General features: G+C 37.9%; 1 protein-coding gene across 3 annotated transcripts in view; it reads left to right on the top strand.

The window, feature by feature from the left end:
- The first annotated feature begins 885 nt into the window (after positions 1-885).
- LOC104595739 (Protein kinase superfamily protein) overlaps positions 886-26,413 on the top strand; it is a 32,564-nt gene continuing 7,036 nt past the window's right edge. For 2 of the 3 annotated variants that reach the window (XM_010256604.3, XM_088888595.1), the window contains exons 1-12: positions 886-1,440; positions 2,826-2,920; positions 3,041-3,256; positions 3,385-4,719; positions 11,520-11,692; positions 11,799-12,051; positions 13,771-13,863; positions 13,949-14,089; positions 14,197-14,289; positions 14,703-14,910; positions 14,988-15,073; positions 25,411-25,499. In XM_010256604.3, coding sequence (XP_010254906.1) covers positions 1,197-1,440; positions 2,826-2,920; positions 3,041-3,256; positions 3,385-4,719; positions 11,520-11,692; positions 11,799-12,051; positions 13,771-13,863; positions 13,949-14,089; positions 14,197-14,289; positions 14,703-14,910; positions 14,988-15,073; positions 25,411-25,499 — 3,026 coding nt within the window. In that variant the 5' untranslated portion in view covers positions 886-1,196. The remainder of the gene's footprint in view (positions 1,441-2,825; positions 2,921-3,040; positions 3,257-3,384; positions 4,720-11,519; positions 11,693-11,798; positions 12,052-13,770; positions 13,864-13,948; positions 14,090-14,196; positions 14,290-14,702; positions 14,911-14,987; positions 15,074-25,410; positions 25,500-26,413) is intronic. The other variant, XR_016076524.1, reaches the window with a different exon arrangement.

Raw genomic sequence — 26,413 nt, forward strand, 5'->3', positions numbered from 1 at the left:
TTCTCATATGTATATATATGATTAAGGCAAAGCTTGGGAATACTTATTTGAAAAATAAATGTTTAAAAATAAGTGATTATTCTAATAAGCAATTATTTTGAATAGGGATAGTATAGGCATTTTCTAAATGACATGGTGGCCAAGACAGGTCAGAATGAAAATAAGCATTTAAAAATAAATCTAAAATTTGAACTTATTTTAATAAGTACTTATTGGTGTGGTCAGAGCTTAAAATAAATATTTATTTTTAAGCAGTTCTAAACTTGGCGTAAATTAATTGTAATTTCAGAGGCATTTTAAATGTCACTTAAATGCAAATGACCTTAGTAGCTTGAATGATAAACCAATTATCACATGTCACCTAATTAAAAGCTTCGTTTGTCATGCCTAAAGAACCTAACAGAAGAAATTATCAAAATAAAAAGAAAAACGAATCTAACAGAAGAAGAAGATTAGTTCAAAACACTTTTTCTTCTCTCTCTCTCTTAGCTTGGATCCGAACGAAGTAAACGGGGCACAGGAGCTTCAGCTGACTAGTCGGATTTGCTTATTAGACTTCTTCCAGGCTTTGACTTGTAAATAGCACAAACCATCGCCGCAGAGCGAAGTTTCCAAGAGTTGCATAGAGTACTCGTCGTTGTATGGATGCCGTGCTGCTGGCGGGCAAAGAAAGCATGCTTCACTGCTCTTCTTTTGATCTTGATCAAATCAAACTGGGGACTGCCGGACTGACCGTCGACTTAGCGAGTGCGTTTGGATGACATCAGGAAGCACCCATTTGATGCCGTAACTATCCAAACGCATTCCCACTTTTAACGCCATCTGCTTGACACGTGGTTCAGTGGTTATCCCGCATTAACAGTCAAAGCTCTCTCTGCTTTATCCCAACTCCCAACTATGACCAAGTTTCGGTGTCACCGCACAACAGTTGCTCTTCAGTTTCAGTTTCCCGCTCTCTCTTTCTCTCTCCGCCTCCGATCATAAACTGAAAAGGGAATACCTTCGTTTGAAACTCTGGAATAAGTTTTACGTTAGCAGCTGCAGAAATCCTTCAGCTCCAGACGGCTTTTTAGGGTTTGAATTGTTCTTTCACATCAATGGTGCGGTGTCGTATCCAACGTCGGGAAGAAGGAAAACCGGATAGTTAGGGTTTTACGTTTGGTACTCTATATTATATAGAGTAATTTGCAGGTTTAATGTCGGAAATCAATCGAAATGGCGGTGATTTGTCCGCGGAGATTGGAATTCCATCCGGACTGAACCGTATTAAGACTCGGCGACTACCTTCCAAGGATCGATTCAGTCCTAAACCTGATGACCTGCCTTCGGCCAGTGGTTCCCAGACGGTAGCTTTGATTTCTTGCAGTGGAGTTCCTAGGCCTCCGCTCAAGCACAAGTCCGTAGACGAAGGAAATGGACGGGTCAGCAGCCGTAAAGAAGGTTTCAGTCTTAGTCTTTCTCCAAAATCGCATTTACTGTTGAAATTGTTTAAGACGTTAGAGTTTCAAGGAAATCTCTGTTTCTGTCATATGTTAATGCTGCAATGCTGCGAATGTCTGAGCTATGGATTTCTCTTGGTATTTGAATTTCTTCTGTAAAGATGAATGTTCAATACTATATTCATTAGAAAGACAGAAAATTGTTGATACAACAAGAAAATAACAGTGCACTAAAATCAAATTTGCGAATATGCATCCATGTGACAGAAGCCGCCCTGTTTTCTTGCACCTTACGATTTTCTCCTAATTGTTTCCGTATTGGATATTTGAGCTGCATGGCTATACGGTAAATATTAGATACAGTTGGAGTATCTGTCATCATTTTTCTTTTTCTTTTTGTTATAGTAGAAGAATCTGTCTTCTGCAATCATTTTGTGGTTTTGTATATCATCAAATTTGCCTTTCTGGTACTTCACGTGGTTGCAGTTTTAAAAGTTGAAAGACCGATCCAATTCAACTTGATTTTTGAACCGAGCCTCCGGGTTTTCCTCTGGTTTCTTGGAAACTCAAAAGAGAAAGAATAAAAAAATATTGACAGCAATTAAGAGTCTAATAGTCCAATCCTTGGATTTGTTTTTTAATAGAATTATGAAGATTGAAGGATCTATAGAAGTTGCTTGACCACTTTGGAAGGATTCAACTTTCATGGTTAATAAATACATTTGGAATCACTGTACAGTACAGCTATTTTCGTTAAAATTCCTATGAGCATCCAAATTCTTGGGACGTTCTAGGGGACTGGAAGAGTATGTAAGAGGAGTGGAGGAAATTAAGAAAGGTTTGGTCATTTTCTGAAGTTATTCTGAGGAAAAAGAAATGAAAACTCTGACATCTGACTGGGGATTGTGCTTTAAGAGTGACATAGTTAGTACTTCATATTGTGGCAAGTTTTTGTGAAGGCCTTTAATGAACTCAGATGCGAAATTTTTAGCTGAGATTTGGCTTCCTATCCTTTTTTTTTGTTGAATACAATGAAGTATGAATTTACATTGCTATATGAAGAATATGTATAACGTAACTATACTCTGTACAATAAGAGACTGTACAAGATGACTGACGGTATAACATGATGTACTCAATACATCAGTAACTACCAAAAAGACAACCATGATAGATAAAAAAAGCTATGCAGCACTCTACTAACTTTTGGATGCTTATGATCGAGGTACATAGTCCAAAGTGATGTAAAAGGAGACTTCTTTAATATGGAGAACTTTTTTTCCTAATCCTCTTGTATATAATGAAATATGGTTAACCATCCAGAATAAGAAAAAGAATGTACAAAAAGGGAAAACTGATCCAATGCTTCATTTTGTAATTTTCCAGGGTTTCGTAAGGGAAAGAAGATTGCTCGATGGTTTAGTTCATATCTCAGCAAGGGTTCTAATAAAGCATTTAATGATTTTCCTCCCAACAGTGAGGTGAAGTCTAGTTTAGCAGACAAGTAGATGCTAGTGACCTGTAATTAACCCTATATGTATAGAAGTTCCTATACTTCTATCATTTCAAAGCATTAATCATAAACTCTTCCATTTTGTCAGGCTTCCAATTCAGAAGTTAAGTTGCTTGATAAGGATGTTTCAATACGAACTAAACATTGTATAGATGAAAAAGATTTGAATGTAAAGCAATCATCACCGGAAAGTAAGCACACAAGAAAATTGCCAAAAGGTTTAAAAAGTTTTTCACATGAACTGGGACCAAAAGGAGGCATTCGACCTGCCCATCCTCGAGCCCACAGCTATAATGACTTGAAGGTATCAGTTGGCTGTTTTGGAATTGTTTTCTTCATACATGTGATGAAAATTCATTCTTCTTGGCACATTTCAATTGGTGAATCATTAAGGCAGAATTATTGTTATGTTTGGCTTGAATTGATATTCAGGAACTTCTGGGATCATTGAATTCAAGGTTTGATGCTGCTAAAGAACTGGTGGATGCAGAGCTGGCTAACTTTGCAAAGGATGTTGTGGACCTTCTCAAGAATGAGAACTCTTCATCTACAAAATACCGTAAAGTGATTGAGGGTCTTCTGATTCTTGCTCAGCAATGCACAGAGATCACTTCCTGTGAGTTCCGTGCAAAGTGTGAAGCAATTGTACAGGATCTTGCTGAGAAGCGGCGGCAGTGTGAGGCAGGATTACTGAAACAGCTGTTCACACGCATGCTTTTCATTTTAACACGTTGCACACGGTTGTTACAGTTTCAGAAAGATACTGAGCCAATCAATGAAGACTCTCTTCATAAATTTAAGCAATGCTTAGAAAGTATCCCTGCCATAGAAATGCGCTGGGCACCAAGGCCAGAAAGTGCTGATTTTAGTTTAGATGATGACTTGAATCAGAAGGATAACAACAAACAAAAATTTCTGGGTCAGAATAAGGTCCTTTCGCTCTCAGAGAGAACACGGTGCAATTCAGAAGAAGAAACAGATGAGAGTGACACAACTTACAAGAAGGATCCAACTACTTTTGTACAGAAGTCATCATCTCAAAATTCCCATAATGATACCCATTCAAGTGAAAGTGGCATCTCAGAATCTGATCCTAGCCATAATGCTCCTACAAGGAGTCTGTTTCCCTCATATCAGGAGGATACCATGCAAGATTTCCACAAGTCTGATGGTAGCTTATGTGAAAAAATGATGCATAGGTCCACTTCTTGTTCGCCTCATGAGCAACACCAAAATTTTGATGAATCCGATTTAGTTATCTGCCGGATATGTGAGGAAGTTGTTCCAACTTCTCATTTGGAGGCTCATTCCTATATATGTGCTTATGCAGATAAGTGTGATTTGAAGTGTTTGGATGTAGATGAACGACTCTCCAAACTTGCAGAGATACTGGAACAAATTGTTGAGTCCTGTGGCATGAATTCTCATACATCTTATGGCAGCCCTGATGTTTCAAGAATACAGGGTATGAACTCTACAGTTGGATCAGAAGTTCAGTCACCAAAGGTAATTGAATGGCACAATAAAGGAGTAGAGGGAATGTTCGAAGATCTTCACGAGATGGACACAGCTTGTATAGATGAGTCTTACCCTGCAAGTTGCACTAATTTGAAGAGTCATTTGGCTATGAAGCTTGGCCACTATGGCGCACCATCTTCTGCTGGGAGCATGACATCAGTATCTTCTACAAATACCCCAAGAGCAAGCCATTTTGACTTATTCTGGTTAGAGCACAACAACCCCTCTGAACCAGAAGATGTGCAACAGGTTAGTTATCTAATGAAAGTTATGCTCTTTACAATGGTTATCTTTAATTTGCATTGGTTACATTTATCCACAATGTACCATGTAACTATTTCTGGATTTGTAAATTTGCTCTTAAGGACCACTAGCATCTAGAAATTAAAATTAGAAGACCTTTGACTTGAAACACTACTTAGGCACTTAATTGTTTCATCAAAGGCTGGAAATTCGTGGCACCTTACACTACAACACCTAGATAGTGTTGTAGTGTTAGGTTTGCCATATTAAATTAGGAGAGGACAATGAACTACAGGTGAGAATTTGCACAAGGCCTAGGTGGTCCATGGATAGATTGTGTCATTTATTATGAAGCAGAACACGTATTTAATTCCAGAAATTATCCTTATGCTCAATCAGTTTTCTACATTATTTCTATCTTGTTATGTGTCTGGATGGCATATACCAGTCATAGTATTGAACACATAAAAAAACTGTAATATTAAAATTTAATATATATATATATATTTCTGAATCTATTGTTACATATTTTTTGTTTTAGACTCATACATTTGGCAGGCTTTATTCCACAGCATCACTTGAGAGGTTCAATTTCTTAAAAGATACAGGCTACTTTTTACAAATTCATTCTATTTAATTGGCCTATTAGCTCGTGCTTATTACTATCATATGTCTGCATACACACATACATAAATGTATGTTCATATGCATTAATATACATATTTATGCTTATATGTATATAGGAGTCTTGGGTGTGCTTATGAAACATCTGGAAGGAAGAATACAAGGGAATGTCTACATTTCATTAGGGGCATCATTTATTTGGCTGGTGGTTATAGGTAGGGTTCAACTTGGATGGGCTTGGGTTGAGTTGAGCATTTGTTAAAATTTGAATGAACCCACTCTAAGGGCCTGGGCCCAGATCTGGTGCTGCGTAAATTCTTCAAGGTAGGTACCTGAGTTGCACCCCTAACTATGGGGAAGATCCTATGGTGGATCAGCTAGAGGCATAATTTCAGACTGGCAAGTCACTGTGTTATGTAGGGTAAGAGAAGAAGGTTGGACTTGTTTATTTGCTGCTAGGCATAAATGGATATTTGGGATTTCTTTCTAATTATCTTCAGAATAAATTGGCATCTTTTCACATCTCCTATTCAGATGATCCAATGATGGCTGGATGTGAACTTTGAAGAGAAAGGTCTGAGCTCATGGAGAATTACCCCCTTGCTTTTCTAGGGTTTATGGAAGGAAAAGAACAGGAAGATTTATGAAGCTAGGACCAACTTATAGGGTACAAGAACATTGGCTCTTACACTATGGAGTGGTTGTTGATATTGGAAAAGTTGAAGGGATGAACATCAATTGACAATGATACGAGATTGCAAGACATTGATTTTCTTTCTTTGACTTGAATGGGGAGGCATGCATTTTTTGTATCTGTTGTATAATATACCTTTTAGGATCCATTTTCTCTTTAGATAGATCTTTCAGGGGACTTTTTTAAGGGCCGTAAGGTCTTTTATAAATAAAGTTACTTGTTACCTATGCAATTTGCAGAAAACATTCCTTCTTTCAAAGCTAGAGCCTTTGCCAAGAGGGGAGAGGATGCTGGAAAGGTTAGGAATCAGGTTTCACATGGCCAAACCAGGTTTGGTGGCTGGCTGAATTTTTAAAAATTTTCTAACCCAACCCGGGAACTAATTTCTAGGTGGTTTTGAAATCTGAAATTTCGATATTGATTTTGCACTGAACTGGATTGGATTTGAAACCCAAATTAAAATTAATCATATCTGATATGGAGACCACAGTGTGCAGCTCCCAGAGTGGTAGTTCACACCCAATATCAGTCCCAAAATTGGCCTCCAGTTGAAGATGGTGCAGTGTGCACGCGAAGCTGATTTAGCAACACCATTTCAGCAAAACCAGTCCCAACTTGCTTGGGTTGGTGCAGGTATGTGAACCTGATATCCTTTGATGTTTTTCTTGCAAAAACACAATAGAGAACTGATGGACATCAGTCCCTATCACAATTGGCCTCCAGTTGAAGATGGTGCAGTGTGCATGCGAAGCTGATTCAACAACACCATTTCAGCAAAACCAGTCCCAACTTGCTTGGGTTGGTGCGGGTATGTGAACCTGATATCCTTTGATGTTTTTCTTGCAAAAACACAATAGAGAACTGATGGACATCAGTCTCTATCACAATTGGGTCGAATTAGGGTTTCTGGGAGGCAAGGGAGAAGAGAAGAGAGCAAGAGATTGGAGAGAACTAGTGAATTTTCCCCTCCCCTCTTAGTCCCTTATATAGAGCACTCTCCTAATCTAATTAGGAGCTCATCCAAATCAAATTTGGATCAAGACTTTATCTTTGATGATAATCATTATCTTTTTAAGAGAATGGGTGCTCCATATCTAGATTCATGCCCGTTTCTTAATTAATCATCTTAGTAATGGGCCTTAGGCCCATTTTCTTTAATGGTTCATGTCCCAAGGTGTTGCATGGCCACTTTGGACCTAAATATTGTATGGCGTGGGACCTACAAAGGTCTCATTACAAGTCCATAAGGGTTCAACCCCACCTCTGGAAGAGGTTAGACCGAATTCACTACTCAGAGGCAGTGAACCCTTGACCCAATCAGTTTGGGCTTAGTTTGGGCCCAACATTTACACATAAGTGATCATTGGATTCAGCCACCCTATGAAGACCCAAGGATAATGGACTTATGTAAGATAAAACCTATAGGGTAATCATCCCTGTAATGGTCTCTTACACCTAATCTCTCGGCCCATAATCATCAAAGCACTGCTCACAGGTAAGGACATCTTCCTGACTGCAAAATGCAGTGTCACACTCTCTGCCCAAATGGATCTCGAGATTAAAGCCTTCTGCAAACATTTTTCATAAAATATAACATATGAATGTATTTTGCAAATCAGATTTGAAATATAGTTGAAATCCATTGCCAGCAATTTAGGTTTCCATCAGAGAGAGTGTAAGCCCTGATATTCACTTTGTCTAACAAAGGGGGCGATCCTACCACTATGATCACCCACTCGGGTAATTTCCCAAACTGCCCCAACATGCCTAGGTACTTGACCCTTGATGGATCTCACTGGTTGGCATATCAAAGACACCTCAATCCAAAACCTAATGCAATATCATAATCAAGTTTGGGGTTAAGTGCAATTTTCCAATTTTGCCCATTTATCTCCAAGGACCAGGGCATAACGGGAAATTGGTTTGGGTTTAGTGTTTCTTTTAAACACCCATTGGCTATGCTTGGGGTCTAACCCTAGCAGCTAAGATAAGCTGCTCCACCAGTTTGGCAACAAACCAGTGTCAACCTTGTCAGGAAAAACTCCTCAAATCTATCCAATGGCTGAGAATATTCTAAACTAACACTAGTCTCATAAGTGTCTAGTTTAAGGAGTAATTCACATAAACACACTAATAAGAACATAAAACAGTGATGTACTTTATTCATTTATTGATAAATGTTTGTGTACATCAATCTAATTGGAGCTAAGGGCATACACTATCTAATAGAGGATATAGAACATGGTTGCACCTTAAAATGATCCATCACCATTTCTAGGAACCATACCAAAAGCAACACCATCTCTATTTCTATACCCCCATCAATGTTAATTTTGATCTAGTCCTGATTCTATTCACCATCACACCTCAAGCTTGGAGATTCTTTTTTAGAAATAATCCTCATCCCTTGAAATGACCTATAGGCCATATTTGCAGTAAGAGAATGGTTAGGTATAATATCATGAAAAACCATCTCATTTCTCATTTTCCAAATAGGCCAAGCTGTTTCACCAAAGTGACCAAGAGCATCCATTTTAAACTTCTTGCTACTATACCCTTGTCAAGCCATCCCTTGAACCATGACTTGAAAAAAACTTCACTATCACCATCTAGCCTAAGTCCCAGGGGGTTCCAACCCAGGTATACCTTGCATGTTCTCAAAAGCCTAGAGCATAGTAATTGTTTCTTGTCCTGTATGATACAAGGTACAGAAACGAGGAAGGAAAAGTCTTGGCCCTTTACTCGGGCCCAATTGGGGTGGGAGATTCATTAAGGGCAGAAGTAATGGCTTTGCTTCAAGGTTTGAAACTGGTGAAACAATGGGGAATGAAGCAATTAGAAGTGGAAGTAGACTCCAAGCTGGTAATAGGGTGGATGCAAGTTGGAAACCTGGGAGTGTGGTCTCTTAGACAGCCTCTAAGAGAGATTATTAGCTTAGCAAGGGAGATTGGGGTGCATTTTAAATGGGTAAGAAGGTCAGAAAATGGAATGGCTGACACTTTAGCTAAGCAAGGAGTTACTAGGGAGGCTTTGTTTTGGGCCTGTTTGTAAGTTTTTTTTTTTTGTTTTTCCATCCATTTTGTGGTTGGTAAGCCTGTAATCTTTTCAATTCTCTAATGAAAGTTAGTGCTTCCTATAAAAAAAAAAATCTCCTTCTGAGCAGTTTGGTTAGTGTCTCACCACCTACCTGGCTAACCCCAAGACAGTTACCCTAAACATTTTGGCAACATGGTAGGCAGATTTTACTGTGAATACACCTCTTGGACTAGGAGCCCATATCTTCCCACCGATAGGAGGCAAGCCTTATTTTGACAATTTCATCTCTAACAACCGGAAGGAAGAGCTAACTCAAAACATCATATTTCCATGGTTTCTTTCCACTATCAATTAATTCCATTACAAAAGAGGGCTCCCTTGGGACTGGATAGGCCCCATGATACAGTAACCACCCAAAGATGGGATCCAGGGATCCTCCCAAATTTTTATATTTTCACCTTTGTTAACCAGCTACCACACTCCTTTCATTAGAATCTTTTCCCCTGCTAGAAGACTTTTCCACCCCCAAGAGCCATTTCTTGGGAAATTTTCGTCCAAGTAGCCCTTATGTGGTAAGTACTTAGCTTTTACTTGCATAACCCACAGATTTCCTGATTAAAAACACTATCTTCAGGCATCTTTGCAAGGAGGGATAAGTTAAGGGAGTGGTTAGGGATTCTGGAGGTAATATAATGCTGAGTTATTCTGGTCCAGCTGGGTATGGAAATTCTTTAAGAGCTGGATTATTGACCTTACTTCAAGGACTAAAACTGATCTTGCAACAAGATTTGACAGTTGTAGAAGTAGAGGGGGACTGTGAAACAATGATTCAGTGAATAAATTCTCAAGATTTGATCCTGTGAAAGGAAAAAATTCAAATGGCTGGCCAAGGACATTGAGATAAAGTACAGCTGGGTGAAGAGATCTGCCGACTCATTTGCAGATGGGCTAGCCAAGCAAGGGGTGCTTAGGGATTCTTTGTTCTGGGCTCATTTGTAGTTCTGTTTTACTGTTTTTATTTTGGAGCCCCAGCCTCTTTGGGGGGGGGGGAGTTAAGATAGTTTATCTCCCCTGTTGTACTTAATTTCTTTAATGTTTAATGAAAGTTTCTTGTTATTGATAAAAAAAGCAAGATTTGATCCTGTGGCAGTTCAGGTAGGTGCCTCTTTGAATGCCTCATTCAATTGGGTACCAAGGAGTGGTAATGCACTTCCTGATTTATTGGCAAGAAGTGGAGTAGGTAGATATAGTTTGGACTGGGGATGCCCATGGCCGGCGTATAATTTGTAAGTTCTTTTTTTTTTTTACTTCCTGTTGTTTCTTGGGTTGTGTTTGTGCTTGGGCTTATGGGATGAATCAGTTTGATATGCTCATTGCCTTGAGCCTTTCTTTTTGTAACTCCTGTATCTGCTTCTTAATGAAATTTCATGTTGCTTATCAGAAAAAAAAGAAGAAAAGAAAATAAACAACTTATTTTTTCTGATGACCCCCTTCCTGATCCAATTTATTTTCTTGATTTTATCTTTTGAGCCCCACCGGAATTTCCTATGTAATTTTCCCATTTCATGATAGATGTTTTTTAGAAGAAGAAAAAAATGACATTGAAAAGATAGCTAAACATAGCTAAAGATAGCGGTAACTTCTGCCAGCTTGTAGTTTTGTTTACTACTCTTTCAAAAAGATAGCTAAACATTTGTGATTATGATTTTCCAAAACTAGCAGGAAGGCCCAAATAAGAGCTTAGGCTACCAGCTCTGTGAATTTTTAGGTACCTTGTGCAACAACTTTTTAAAATTGATAATAGGTATTGTTACTGAAGAAAATCTCAGTTTTTTTGGTAATTTGCCTGTTGTCTCAAGGCCCTCTTGTAGAGGCTCGTTGCATTAAAATCTCCTTCCATTCCTTGAGATTTGCTATAGTAATGATATATCTTTCATCCTAGCTCTCTTACTGTACTATGCAAGTGTAATCATGAATTGAAACACCATATCTATTGGCGAAACAGTTGGGTTGCTCCATTGCGGTCTGGGTGACCAGGGTTCAAATCTTGGAATAGCTTCTCTGTGTATTGGCAGGGGCCTCATGCACTGGGTTGCCCTTTTATAAATTTGAAACCAGTACTGCTGTTAGTGACAATGTGCAAAAATTCCATTTTCTTGAACATAACAAGTCTGAACTCTTTACCTGGTTATTTCAAAAACAATTTTAGAGAAAGGGAATATAGGAGAACGAGTCAGCCATACAATTCTGTCCAAATTGATCCCATACATAGTAGGGAGTATTTGATCAATTATACTCTTGTCATCATTTTATTTTTTATAATTTGATTAATGAAATCAATGTTTTTTAACCAATGTTTTCTAACGAATATCATTTGCCTCTAATGTCAACAAGATACGTTTATAATACTAAAACTCAATCTGTTCTTATGCTTGGAGCTTTACTTCTGCAGATGACTGACCTTGCAGATATTGCCCGCTGTGTGGCAAGTACAGATCTTGCAAAAGAAGGAGCCTCAGAGTATTTGCTTGCTTGCATGCATGATTTACAGGACATTTTACAGCATAACAAGATCAAGGCTCTGGTAATTGATACATTTGGAAGCCGAATAGAGAATCTTACGAGGTAATGTTTGATGTATGTTGGACCAAAATGGACTGTTTGTATAATAAAAAGTGCTCTTATCTGATAACTATCTTCTTTTTGTAAAATTCCCCAAAAATATTCTCAGGGAAAAGTATCTACTAGCTTGTGAACAAATGAATGACAAAAGTCCTAAGAGTGACAGCAAATATAAGGACAGCCCTGGGTTCCTGGTGGATAGTGCATCTCAGAGTAGTACAATGTCAACTCCTTTACATCCTACACATAAAGAGCGAACAAGCATAGATGACTTTGAAATCATTAAACCAATAAGCAGAGGTGCCTTTGGTAAAGTCTTTCTTGCACGGAAACGTACAACAGGAGATCTATTTGCAATAAAGGTGAATGTTCACTCATAAAAGCATTTCTGTAAGTTTGGTTTGTCAAAGTACAGTCTGTTGGTAATGAATGGATTATCTTCTTTCACAATTTAGATATTAATTTGATTTTTAATATCATTTCTCCGTAGGTGTATGATTCAAGAGGTACTTGTTCCAAAGATGCACCTTGGTCAAGTAAAGATTGTTGTTAAAAGCTTATACCACTTATCAAAAAAAAAAAAAAAAAAGAAAAAGAAAGAAAGAAAAAAAAAAGGGTTGTTGTTAAGTGCTTTGTTCATCACTTCTCTTCAGGAGAAATCTTTCCCAACATTTTCCTCCTTTGTCAGTGGTCTCTACCTTATATTTAGGAGAAGAAATCTTTCCCGCCATTTTCCTCTGTCAGTGATCTCTACCTTATGTTTAGGAGAAGAAATCTTTCCCACCATTTTCTTCCTCTTTTAGTGGTCTATTTGGTTATGCATTGTAGATTTTCAGATCAGATTGCATATTTTCTTGTTTCTTTTGGAATATTATGCAATTCCTTTATTATTAAAATTTTTTCAAGCTTGGATATTGAGCTCCATAGGACAATGTTCATGTCTCATGGAACCTAATGGCTCTGGTACATGGGGGGGGGCATTGCAGAGTGGGACTACTGGATCAAAAATTATATTTCTTCATCAGAGCATATATTTGTAACTTGTAAGGATGTAAAATACAAATTCTAAAGTCTTTTAAAATGTCCTCTTGAGTCTTCAAACCCATTATCAGGTCCACTATACAAAAATTTTCAAGAATACCCTCAAATTAGTAATAAACATGCAAGAGTTCAGCCCTGAACACACCCACCCTCACAAAACTCAGACAATTAACCAACCTAGGAAATTTAGAACAGGGGATTTCCTTTGGAACTCAAAGATATTGGCTCCCTAATAGGGTAGAATAGTCTCGAAGGTCCATTGGATGTATCCTTGTCCATTGTCTATGCCATCAGAATCTGGGAGTGTTCAATCCAAATCTTCTAATAACCAATCAACGTGAGTAGTTTGAAATGATGAATTAATGATAGAAGCTAATCTCTCATGGAGACTCCAGATGCTGCTGCTCTTTAGTATGCTAAAATTACCAGTGGCTGATAATCATTTGATTGGGCATAAATTCTGATTCTGAAGAAATTTGACAATTCCTTTTTTCATATTCCCTAAGAAATTGGACTAAACCTTGTACATGAAATGAGAACTATTTGGTAATAAAATGCGACAAGATGAAAACTTTTATTTACTGTATTTGCACTTTTCTTGCCCTATCTATATCTATACACACAGGCATACATACATTATGCATGCACGACTGTATATCCTCCCAATCTCATCTTTCTTACAAAAAGATCCAATATGTGATGATTGATCACTGATGAGTTCTTCTTGGAGATCTAATGAAATTGAATATCATCAGAAGAATCTCACTGCTTCCCAATTTTAACTTAATTTTCCTATCATTGGTGTTACTACTATTTAATTTATTAATAAATTAAATTAGTATGTCATTTGCACACTTTTGACAGGGCAATTCCTTTTAAACTTTCAAAATTGAAAAAGCAACTATTTTTCTTCTTAATTTCCTTTCTCCTTTTCTCTTTTAGATATGTTTTATGCCAGTTGTATGCCATACATACATAACATATAACTGTGATTCCAGTCATCCCATTTATGCGGTAATACAAATTTTCCCTATTTGCAGGTACTCAAGAAATTGGATATGATAAGGAAAAATGACATTGAACACATATTAGCGGAGCGTAACATATTGATCACTGTTCGAAATCCTTTTGTGGTAATATTTAATTATATAAATACACGCATGCCTGCATGCATACATACATAAAGGATAATGTAGTATTTATTTATTTATTCTGCAGGTCCGATTCTTTTACTCGTTCACCTGCAGAGATAACCTTTACCTGGTTATGGAATATCTGAATGGAGGTGATCTGTACTCCTTGCTTAGAAAAGTTGGCTGCTTGGAGGAGGACATTGCTCGGATTTATATTGCTGAACTGGTACTTTGAAGATTTATTGCATGGAAGTGTGTTAATTATGCTCTTGGTTTTTGGTAATAATTCTCTTCTAGTTTGGTGTATCTTATGAAAGTTCTACTGTGATTTAGGTTCTGGCATTAGAATATCTCCATTCACTGGGAATTGTCCATCGTGATTTGAAGCCTGACAATATATTGATTGCGCATGATGGACACATCAAGGTTTGGTGTATAAACTTTTTTCTGATTTTTTTTTCTGAACTCTAATTTAATTCACTATAGTTAATGTGGTGTAATTTTACATGACATGATTAAACTGGCTTAGCATTATTTGGTTTTCCGTTTTATGCTGTACTATTATTTCTGCTGCTGACATTATCTCATGACATGTGCAAAACTAGTTTGATTAGCTGAGCCTTGTATATACTTATTCTTTTATCTGACTGTATATAGTTGGAATAAGGCTTTATTGAGTTGAGTTGAATTGAGTATTATCTTTATTGGTGCTTACATTTAAACTCTTAAGAAATCTTTCCTTTATCCTGCTCCATATGATGCAGATTGCAGCCCTGATTTCAGTTTAGTATGTTAGATTTTTATGTTATTGAAGCACTAACTCTTTCATTTATCACCAGCTTACAGACTTTGGACTATCTAAGATTGGCCTTATTAATAGCACAGTTGACCTATCTGGGTCTGGGGCAAATGAAACTACTCCAGTGGATGGTGACGACCTCCAAACCTGTTTTGAACACATTCAACATGCAGAGGAGAGAACTCAAGCATCAGCTGTTGGCACACCTGACTATTTGGCACCTGAAATCCTTCTTGGAACTGAACATGGTTTGGACCAAAACCTGCATTCGGTACTTTTTGAAGTATACTTGATGGTTAAAGTTAACTCCTGGGTATTCCTGCAGGTTATGCTGCAGATTGGTGGTCAGTGGGAATTATCCTATTCGAGTTTATAACAGGAATTCCGCCTTTCACTGCTGAATGCCCTGAGGTAGCATACTGTCATTCACATACTTAAGTGATTGCTACGGCTATATTTTGTAATTTCTAGTGCCTACAAGAGGATGCTATTTGTAAGTCATTCATATCATCATCATCATCTACTAAACCTTGTCCTAACCATATGGGGTTGGCTAGATGAATCCTGTTCTGCTATTCTGTTCTGTTTAGGTTCGTATCCCTTGTTAAATTATGGGCATTTAAATACTTTCTTGTTACTTCCATCCAAGTCCTTTTCATTCGGCCCTCGCTCTTCTAGTCCCTTCAACTTTAACAGATCACTTTTTTCTAACAGGTGCCATAGATGATCTTCTATGCACGTGACCAAACCATCTCAATCTACTTTCTCTCATTGCATCACCTATTGTAGCTATTCCTGGGTTCCTTCATATGACTTCGTTTGTAACCATGTCCTTTCTAGTTTTACCACCCATCCATCTACGTTTTCACATTTCTACCACACTCAATTTTGGTAAGTCATTCATAGGCTGTTGGATAATAAAAACAACGGTTACTTTTACTGTTCTTATTATCCAGTGCATTAGCAACACATTTTCATCCAGAAGCATTGATAATAAGTTAACATTCTGTATGACATTCATCGGAAGCTATCATATAACAAACAAGAGCATTGGGACAAATAGTGGCAACATTTAAGGAGTGGATTATCTTATATACAGAATCCAATAACAAGATTTTTTTTTGCTGTTAGATATGACTATGCAATCCATGCAAGTAGAGGATAACATCTTAACCTTATTCAGACCCATTCCTATTTGAAGTAATTTATCTGTATTAACAGACAAGCATTGCTTTTAGGTGTTCATAATTTCCAGCATATAACTCTGTAGCTCAAACTTCCTATTTACTTAATTTCTAGTGTTTTTTTTTATAATTAGTTTTCTAAAAAAATTCTAGTGGTTGTGAGATGTTTTTAGAATTAGTTTTCTACCTCATAACTTTGGCCATGGTTTCCTTTCCAAGATCAGTGTTATAAAATTATGGTTTTTCTGGAAGCTTTTTCAAAAGAAATTAGAATTTTGTGTCCCAGTGGGATTTCCTATGAGATAGTGGGATGGGTCTTACCATATTTATTTGTAAAGACTAAAGACTAAGGACAGGGTTTGCAGCCTGACACCAGGCATGGTATCCTCAAAATTTCCATTAAGACCTATACAGGATGTCTTGTTGTGCCTTCTAAATCATAGTGTCCTACTTAAGGGGAATTTCCTTGGTAACAAAATTTGTCTGGAAGGCAGCAGCTACATATAACTCATGATTAGCTCTTTTAGAATCAGTAAGGTACTTTCTTTTTTCTGCAAAGCTGCAGCTTATGAGATGCTGTTTCTTCACCAATAGTGTTGATTATGGCTTTCATTGGATCAGACCATTTTCTAGATTTGATCAAATTAGTTAGATATAGCTCTCAATACTTTGTTAATTGTATCCATTCTGATTTGGCTACACACAGACACGGGGAGGGAGGTATATGTATATTGCATATTATTCAAACATTTATCATCAGAATCATTGATAGAGAGAGGTATATGCATATTGCATATTATTCAAAAATTTATCAGCTAGGTTGTAAATTGGAAAAACTCCCAATCTCATATCTAGGGATGCCTCTGGTGGGAAACCCAAGAAGCCAAGTATTTTGGGACCCGGTGATTGAGAAGTGTGAAAAAAGACTGGCTACCTGGAAAAATGTTCTCTCTCAAAAGGGGGCAGGATTACTTTAATAAAAACATATCTGGCTAATTTGCCAACTTACTTTCTTTCTGTTTTCCGAATCCCGATTAAAATAAAAAACAAGATAGAGAAACTCCAGCGAGATTTCTTATGGGATGGTGGAATTGAGAAGTCTTGCCACTTAGTAAGATGGAACCAGGTATGTAAACCCAAGGAAAATGAAGGACTAGGAATTGGTCATATTAAAGAGAGGAATGAAGCCTTACTTGGGAAATGGATGTGGAGATTTCCTATTGAGTCGGGAACTGCCTGGACTTCCATTATCAGCAGCAAATATGGGAGAAGTTTGAATGGATGGGATAGCAAAGTCAACTTGAACTGAGTGACAGCAAACAACCCCTGGAAAGGTATTTCCACAACCTTTGATTTATTTGTTCCTTTTATCAGATATAAAGTGGGAAATGGAAATAGGATTCAATTTTGGACTGATCTATGGTGAGGAGATAGAACACTAGCTAGTGCTTTCCCTTGTATTTTCAACCTTTCTCAATCCCCCTTCTTCCTCCAGTTTTAACTGGAACCTAAACCTAAGAAGACCCCTGAAAGAAGTAGAAATAGCTAAGCTTGGAAACTTGTTACATCACCTTAGAGAAGTCTATCTTTCAATAACTACCCCTGACCAAAGAGTTTGGTCCCTTAACCTTGCTGTAAAGTTCAACACAATTCCTTTTTGCAAGGCTCTAGTGTCAAATGATCATGACTTTAAATTTCCCTACAAGAATCTTTGGTGCTCCCAAGTCCCCTCAAAGGTTTCATGCTTTGTGTGGGAGGCTTGCCTAACAAAACAAACACTTGTGACATTTAACAGAAAAAAATCAATGGCAAGTGGTGCATTTCCCCGCATGCATGCCCTTTGTGCCTAAGTGATGGAGAATCATCAGAACACCTTCTTCTACACTGTACTGTAACCAGAAAGATTTGGCACCATTTCCTAAGAATGGTCGACATCAAGTGGGTGTTTCCTAAACAAGTAGTGGACGTAATATGGCAATGGAAAGGTACATGTCTAGGCACAAGAGGAAAGCTGTATTGGAGACTGGTAGTTCAAGCTATTATGTGGGGTATTTGGGAAGAAAGAAACAATAGGGTGTTTGAGAATAAATCCAGAACCGTAGAAGACATGATCTCCTCTATTACTACAAATTTTGGAGAATTCACTGGACTGTCTTTGAATGATCTCCAACAAAACCTAAAGGAAATCCTTTTGTCATCCCCAAGACAGGATGCTCCTATCCATTGCTATAAAAGGGAGGAAAGGATGATGAGATTATGTTTCGATGGAAGTGCTCAAGGTTCTTCAAGTATAGCAGGGGTTGGAGGTATAATTCAGGACAGAGATGGGGACATATGTCGGGCTTTTAGTGGCCCACTTGATTCTTATAACTCTACAAAGGAAGAAATAGTAGCAGCCCTCACAGGTCTTCATTGTGCCAAAATGCTTGGAATTTCTTCCCTAATTATTGAAGGTGATTCAGCCAATACAATAAGATGGCTAAAAGAAAAAGACAGTGGACCGTGGAATTTGGCTCTTCTTTTGGCGGAAGCCAGAGATATTTTGAACTCAATGCAGGTTAAATTGAACTGGATTCCTAGGGAACTGAACACTATAGCAGGTTAAATTGAACTCAATGCAGGTTAAATAGTAGCTCTTCCTTTGTAATCCTATTTTTTTTCGTCTTTGTAGTACATCTTCTTATGTACCTCCCTTTTTTTAATATAATCTTAGTCATTTTTTGCTAAAACAAAAAATCATTTCAAGTATTGTATTTGTAACTGAAAGGTGTAGAGAAGATGGGCCAAATGGCCCATAGGCTGTTTATCCTTTTTTACCTTTATGTTCTTTGTTGTAATGGGCCTTAATCTGGGCTTTATTCTTTCTTCTGTTATGTCTTTTTAATTTTCTGCCCAACTAGGGGCTTATCTGTAAATTACTAAAGTTTAACTTAATGAAATAGAATTAAGGGAGTAAGAGAAGAGATTATGTTCGAAAAATCTCTCTCTGAACCCAAGTTGTCGCCACCTTCTTCTTCTTCTTCTCTCTCGAACTCTGATTTCGGCTACATTCTTTTGAATTTTTGCAACTTTCTAAACAGTCATTTCTTGTCAAAAGGCTGTTTTTCTTCTTGGTATCAGAACAGGCTCGTTTTTCCCTTTTTTTCACCTTTTTTTCCTATACACAGTGTGTATGGAGAACTGAATCGTATGAATAGTTAAAGAAACCTATTTCAGCCCAGTTGTTAGTGGTTTCTGGAGAAAAGGGGACCGGTTTTGTTGTCCTCATGACAGATTCAAGTGTGTTGCTCAAAACCCTAATTTTTTGGAGAAATCTGATTGCGGGCCCCATAGGGAGTTTGACCTGGGCGCTCAGTGACTGAAGGCCTTCTCATTCTTCTTCTTGAAGATCGAATCAAGTGGATTGGTGTTTTGTGAAGTCTACAAGGAGCGGTTGAGTTTTCTCTATTTCTCCCAGCTTCTGGGTGTGTCATAGGTTACTGGTACGGCTGCATAGAGGTTGGCTCACAACACAGTTTTTTGTTCTGTCTTTATTTGTTGTTATTCGAAGTTGTTTGAAGTCATTTTTGAAGTATTTAAGAAGATGAACTCCTCAGACTTTGAAAACAAGCATGTTGCTAAATCTGGACAGGTTCTGGGAGCCTCTGTAGACTCTCTACTGGCTGTGACCACAGTCAAGCTGGATGGAACTAATTATCTGGCTTGGTCACAATCAGTAAAAATTCATATTTGTAGTAGAGGAAAATGGGGTTTTATCTCTGGGAGCAAAAAGGCTCCTCCGGAAGATGATCCATCATATGAAAAATGGATGCAAGAAAATTATATTGTTATTGGATGGCTTGTGAACTCAATGCAACCACAGATTGGTCAGCACTATTTGTGGATGAATTCAACCAAGGAAATTTGGGATAGTGTTGTTGAAACCTATTCCCAAAAATTAAATGTGGACAGGGTTTACAAGTTGAGAAGTGATGTAAAGAATTTGAGACAGGGGGAGAAACCATTAGCTGTATACTTCTCAACACTGAAGTCTTTATGGCAAGAAATAGATTTGATAGAAGTTGTAGCCTGGGACACCACTAATGATGCTGAGACCTACAGAAAACTGGTTGAGAGAAACAGGGTGTTTGAGTTTTTGACAGGGCTAAATCCACAGTACGACATTACAAAGCAAAATATTTTAACCAAGGATAGTGTCTCACTGTCTCAAGCATATGCCTTGGTAAGTAGTGAAGAAAGCAGAAGACTTGTCCAGGTCCAAGGGGCTGGTCTAAATGATCACTTTGCTAATATGGGAGTGAAACCCAAGGGGGTTGCAGGGACTCCAAGTAGCTCAGGGAAGAAAGAGATTATCTGTGAGTACTGTAAAAAGCCAAAACACACTAAAGACAAGTGCTGGAAATTGCATCCTGAGCTCCTACCACTTCGGTTTCAGAAGAAGTCTGATAATATAAAGGCAGGGAGTGCCAATGTTGTTGTTGGTCCAAATAGTGACAGATACCAAACTGAAGAGGTGACGGCTAGTGAGCAGTTAGCAACTATGAAGGCAGAATATGAGAAGTTTGGGAGGATGATCAGTCACCTAGAGGGTGTGACCTCTTCTTCCAACCCTCCAGGAAATTCAACCTCTTCTACATTTGCTCATTCAGGTATACAGGCCTCTTCCAATCATGCAACCATTTCAGGTAATCATAGGATCCCTTGGATTATTGATTTTGGTACTTCTGATCATATGACCAGCCTTTCTACTTTGTTTGTTTCATATGATTTACTTCCTGGACGTGACAAAATCACCCTAGCCGGTGGCTCTCTTGCCCCTATCTCCGGCAAGGGAACCATCAAGATTACAGACTCCTTCGCTCTTCCCTCTGTTCTTCATGTACCCAGACTAAATACAAACTTGTTATCTGTAAGTAGCCTAACTAAGTCATTAAACTATTGTGTAACCTTCTTCCCTTCCTACTGTGTTTTTCAAGTGGCCTTGAGGCGAATGGAATATATCTGTCGAATACTCTTGGACAGTGCTATGAACAACCTAGAAAAGTCGCTTTTGGGTCTACATCTACAGAGTCTATCAGTCGAGTCATGTTATGTCATTTTCATTTGGGTCATCTTTCTTTTTTTGCATTAAGTCATTTATTCCCATAACTGTTTAAGGGAATTAGTTTGTCTAGTCTTCATTGTGAGTCTTGTGAACTGTCAAAACATTGTAGAAACAGTCATCCTCTGAGTAATAAAAGATCTTCTCCTTTTAATATTGTGCACTCTGATGTGTGGGGGCCTTACCACTTACCTTCTATGGGTAGCTACAAATATTTTATCTTGTTCATTGATGACTTTTCTCGGTTCACTTAGATATTTTTTATGATGTCCCATGATGAAGTTCCCAGACTTGTGAGGCAATTCCATGAATTTGTCCTAACCCAGTTTGATACCAGAATTAAAATTTTCAGATCCGACAATGCAAAAGAATATTTTGGGAAAAACCTGACCTTCTATCTCACTGATTTAGGGGTTATTCATCAAAGCTCCTGTGTTAGGACCCCATAACAGAATGGAGTTGCTGAAAGAAAAAATAGACATATTGTTGAAGTTGCAAGAAGTATTTTATTTGCCTCACATGTCCCTACAAAATTTTGGGGTGATGTTCTCACTGCTACCTACCTTGTAAACTGTATGCCATCCAGGGTTTTAGGGCTTGTCTCCCTTCAGTCTTCTTCATCCGGACAAGGATCTTTTTCCTATTCCTCTTCATGTCTTTGGCTGCACTTGTTATGTACATATCCCAAGTGTCCAGAGACATAAGTTTGAACCAAAAGCCCACAAGTGTATCTTCCTTGGTTATTCCCCCACACAGAAGGGTTATTGTTGTTTTGATCCGAAGACTGGCACTCGGTATGTCTCAATGGATGTCACCTTTGATGAGCTTTCTTCCTTTTATGGTTCTTCTCTAGAGAGACATTGTCCAAAGGGGGAGGATTTGTCACAGGTGTTTGCTCTTCCTCTTCCTGTTCCAGTTGTGTCTTTTGTTGAGTCTCTTCCTCCTTCAAATGAGTCAAGGGAGGATCAGTCACTTCACTCTCATTCCAGTGTTTCTATTCCTCCTCCTTTACCTCATCGCCCTCTTTTTAATCCCAGGTTGTACCAACGGCAAAGAATCAGAAATGAGCAGATTGTTTTCCCTACAACACATGAGCCCCATGCACTTCCAGTTACAGATGAGACAACAGATACTGTTACAGCCCCTTTTGGAGTATTCCTTCCTAGACCTTGATATCCCCATTGCTATTAGGAAAGGAAAAATGAAGTGTACTGCACATTGCATTTCCAAACACCTTGATATCCCCATTGCCTACCTTTCTTCTGTTGCTTCTAACTCAATTCCCAGGTCTGTGTCAGAAGCTCTTAATATTCCAGAATGGAGGGATGCTATGAGAACAGAAATTGATGCCCTATACAAGAATGACACTTGGGAAGTGGTTGATTTGCCTGAAGGGAATGATCTAGTAGGCTGTAAGTGGGTTTTTACTATCAAATATCATGTTGATGGCACCATTGAAAGGTACAAGGCTAGCCTGGTTGCAAAAGGCTATACACAGACATATGGGATTGATTATCTGGAGACCTTTGCCCCTGTTGCCAAGATGACTTCTGCGAGAGTTCTTCTATCTTTGGCTACACACTCAAACTGGCCACTTTATCAACTGGATGTAAAGAATGCATTTCTGAATGGAGAGTTACATGAGGAGGTCTATATGTCTCTTCCTCTAGGGATGTATGAAACAGATATGAAAGGAAATGTCTGCAAGCTAAAGAAATCTCTTTATGGACTCAAACAGTCCCCTAGAGCATGGTTTGAAAGGTTTAGGGCTACCCTTGATAGCTTTGGCTAAGTACAGACACAGTCTGATCATACCCTCTTTGTAAAGAGGAGAGGATCCTTGGCCGTTTACCTAATTGTGTATGTTGATGATATTGTTGTGACTGGTAATGATGTCTCAGGGATTAATGATCTCAAATCTTTCCTTCATACAGAGTTTGAGATCAAAGATCTAGGGGAATTGAGATACTTTCTTGGCATAGAAGTTGCTAGATCCAAGGATGGGATCCTTATCTCTCAGAGAAAATATGTTCTTGATTTTCTCTCTGAAACAGGGAAGATGAGTGCTAGACTAGTTGCTACTCCTATTGATATGAGCCATAAACTCTCTACTTCAGATGGAATATTGTTAGAAGACAAGGGAGTCTTCCAGAGACTACTTGGAAAACTTCTTTATCTATGCATGACTCGGCCAGACATTGCATATGCTGTCAGTTGCATCAGTTAGTTCATGCATGCTCCTAGGGATACTCACATGGCAGCAGCAGAGCGGATTCTATGTTATTTGTAAGGCTCCCCTGGAAAGGGAATTCTATTTGCTAAGCATGGCCATATGAAACTTGAAGCCTACACAGATGTTGACTGGTTCGGAAACATTGATGACAGAAGATCTACCTCTGGGTACTATAGCTTAGTGGCAGGTAATATTGTCTCTTGGAGAAGCAAGAAACAATCAGTTGTTGCTCGATCTTCAGCCGAAGCAGAATACAGAGCCATGGCTCATGGAGTTTCTGAACTGTTGTGGCTTAGATCCTTGATGAAGGAACTGGGTATTGAGCATGATAAGCCAATGATGTTATACTGTGATAATCAGGCCGCCATCAACATTGCTCACAACCCAGTGCAACATGACAGAACTAAGCATATTGAAGTTGACAGACACTTCATTCGAGAAAGAGTGGCTTCTGGAGAAGTGTGTCTACCTTTCATCACCTCCGAAGGACAGTTAGTTGATTTCCTCACCAAGGGCATACCCAAGGCTAAACTTCAGCATGATACTGGCAAGGTTGGCATGATTGACATCTATGCTCAACTTGAGGGGGAGTGTAGAGAAAATGGGCCGAATGGCCCATAGGCTGTTTATCCTTTTTTATCTTTTATGTTCTTTGTTGTAATGGGCTTTAATCTGGGCTTTATTCTTTCTTATGTTATGTCTTTTTAATTTTCTGCCCAACTAGGGGCTTCTCTGTAAATTACTAAAGTTTAACTTAATGAAATAGAATTAAGGGAGTAAGAGAAGAGATTATGTTTGAAAAATCTCTCTCTCTGAACCCAAGTTGCCGCCACCTTCTTCTTCTTCTTCTCACCTCTTGAACTCTGATTTCTGCTACTTTCTTTTGAATTTTTGCAACTTTCTAAACAGTCATTTCTTCTCAAAATGCTGTTTTTCTTCTAAAGGTTGTAGTTTTGAGTCTTGGGAAAGTCATATTTAATTGATTTTATTAAGAAATATTATTTTAGCCTGATCTGAAATCTGGTTAATCAGATTTTCTGAGTACCTTAAATATGTTACTGGACTGAATCTAGGTCTAGGTAAGTAGGTATATATGAACCAAATCTGACCAATTGATAACCCCTTTATTATTTCCAACTCACATGATTTTGAGCTTGTATGGGTAATACTATATATCTTTTTACAATGACAAAACCAAGCCAAACAGACAAGGTTGACACCTTAGGTCACATGTAGAGTGATGGAACTTGGACAACTTTCTCTTCTGCTTCAGATTGAGGTCCAAGCAATTAAGCTTACAACTTTGAATATTAGTTTTCTTATGTTTGTTTCAGAAGAGGTTAAATTCCATTACTTGCAATTTAAAGTAAGCAAAGAGTGAGAAAACTTTCCTCTGTAGAAACCTTAAACTAGTTTGATCCAGTTATTTCTCAACTCTGAGGCAGCAGCAGGTCAACACCTTTATAGTAAAACAACAGCAAGTAACTTGTATTCAGATAACATGAAAGATAACCTTTTTTTTTTGCTGAAAGTTAGATTTTTTGATGGGAGTGATTTATTTGAACTTTTGATGACAATGATGATGTGTAATTTTATCATCTATCTTTATGTAACGTGGCAGAAGACAGGCAGTTTCTTTTGCTTGATTTTAATGAATCCGATCTGTTTGTTTACTTTGAGAGTCATGGGAACCAATTTCGTGTTTATCTTTACAGACATCTGCCCTTTGAATAGTTCAAAAGGGCTAACAATAGCAGTTTGTGCAGTGAATGGGATATTATATTATATTGCAGAAACTAGGTATTTTTCTTGCTTTAAAGAGTCTTGCCTGTTTTCTGAACAGAGTAACATGAAAATCAATTTTGTGTCTTATTTGTATTTTACATTAAACTTTCCATCTCCCCTGGTGGACAAGCTTCTAGATTTAGCAATAAATACTAAATATCACTGAAGGGGGCAAGAATCTTAGATGCACTTAATTTTTTACCATACCTAAAACTTTTTTGTGCAGATTCAAATCTTACTAGTCAAACTATTAATGCTGCTTCTAAACATACTTATCCTTCTATTAAGATATTTAGTGATGCTTGTAATTTTCACTCCAATATAGTATTATGTTTTCATTTTTATTTGGACTGGTGTTCTTGTATGTATATTTTTAACATTGAAAAATCAATTAGAGTTAGGATTGGGCACTTTATTAAATAACTCTATTTTCATGGCTGGGCAGATAATTTTTGATAACATCCTAAATGGGAAAATCCCTTGGCCTCCTGTTCCCACTGACATGTCTTACGAGGCCCAAGACTTGATTAACAGGTTACTTACCATTTCTTTTGAGTCTCTAATGTATTCTTTTTATGGTTATGATTTGATTTATAAAATGCCATCATGTTTGTTCTTTCTATAGAAAGGTCATTGGGTATTATGGAAGTAGATGTTGTTTTGGGGCTTAAGATCATCCTGCACATGGTAGATTCTGTATGCAGGAATGCTTTGGATTCCCTGAGACTTGAACTTTATTGATGATATGGGTAGATCTATGGAAGAAGGGTTGTTATTGCACGTCTTTTTACATTAATTACATATTCATGTGCTCCTATATATATATATATATACAGAGAGAGAGAGAGAATGATTTAATAACCTATAAGCAATCTTACATTGTCTCTATGGGTAATATCATAAAAATTGATGAGCACTCAGGCATACTCATTGTATATTATTACTGGTTATCCAGAATTAATTACGTGGTAATGCGGTTTTGTCTTTAACTCTTTATTATGTCTTGGGGATTTACATACTCTAAGCCTCTAAAGAATTTTGCAAGTTTTCGTGTTTATATCAATGTTAGAAGTTACAGGAGACTCATAAGAGAAAATACTATGTATCAGAGATAATGAAAGATTATTGTGCTGCAAAATTTGCAAGGAAACTGCTATAGAATCTTGCCAAAGTTTTATAGTGGTGAGGTTGCAGAACCACTTGCTGTTTGGGCTTCGAATTCCTGGGTGTGATCATCAAAGAGTGGGTGTAAACCATCTGGAATGTGCAAGAGTAGTTTGGTATTCTAAACAGGGTTAATCTGCATTAGAATATTTACAAATTTAAGAATCCCATTAGACACATGGTCGGAATCCAGCACTCTTAAAGAAACCATCCTGATTTGATAGGCTTATCTGTAGAAGCTCTCCTGGTACAAGTTGACTGGATTGGCGAACAGACATGGCTTA

This window comes from Nelumbo nucifera, chromosome 5 (assembly GCF_055504915.1).
Source record: "Nelumbo nucifera cultivar China Antique chromosome 5, China Antique-T2T, whole genome shotgun sequence".
NCBI lineage: Eukaryota > Viridiplantae > Streptophyta > Magnoliopsida > Proteales > Nelumbonaceae > Nelumbo > Nelumbo nucifera.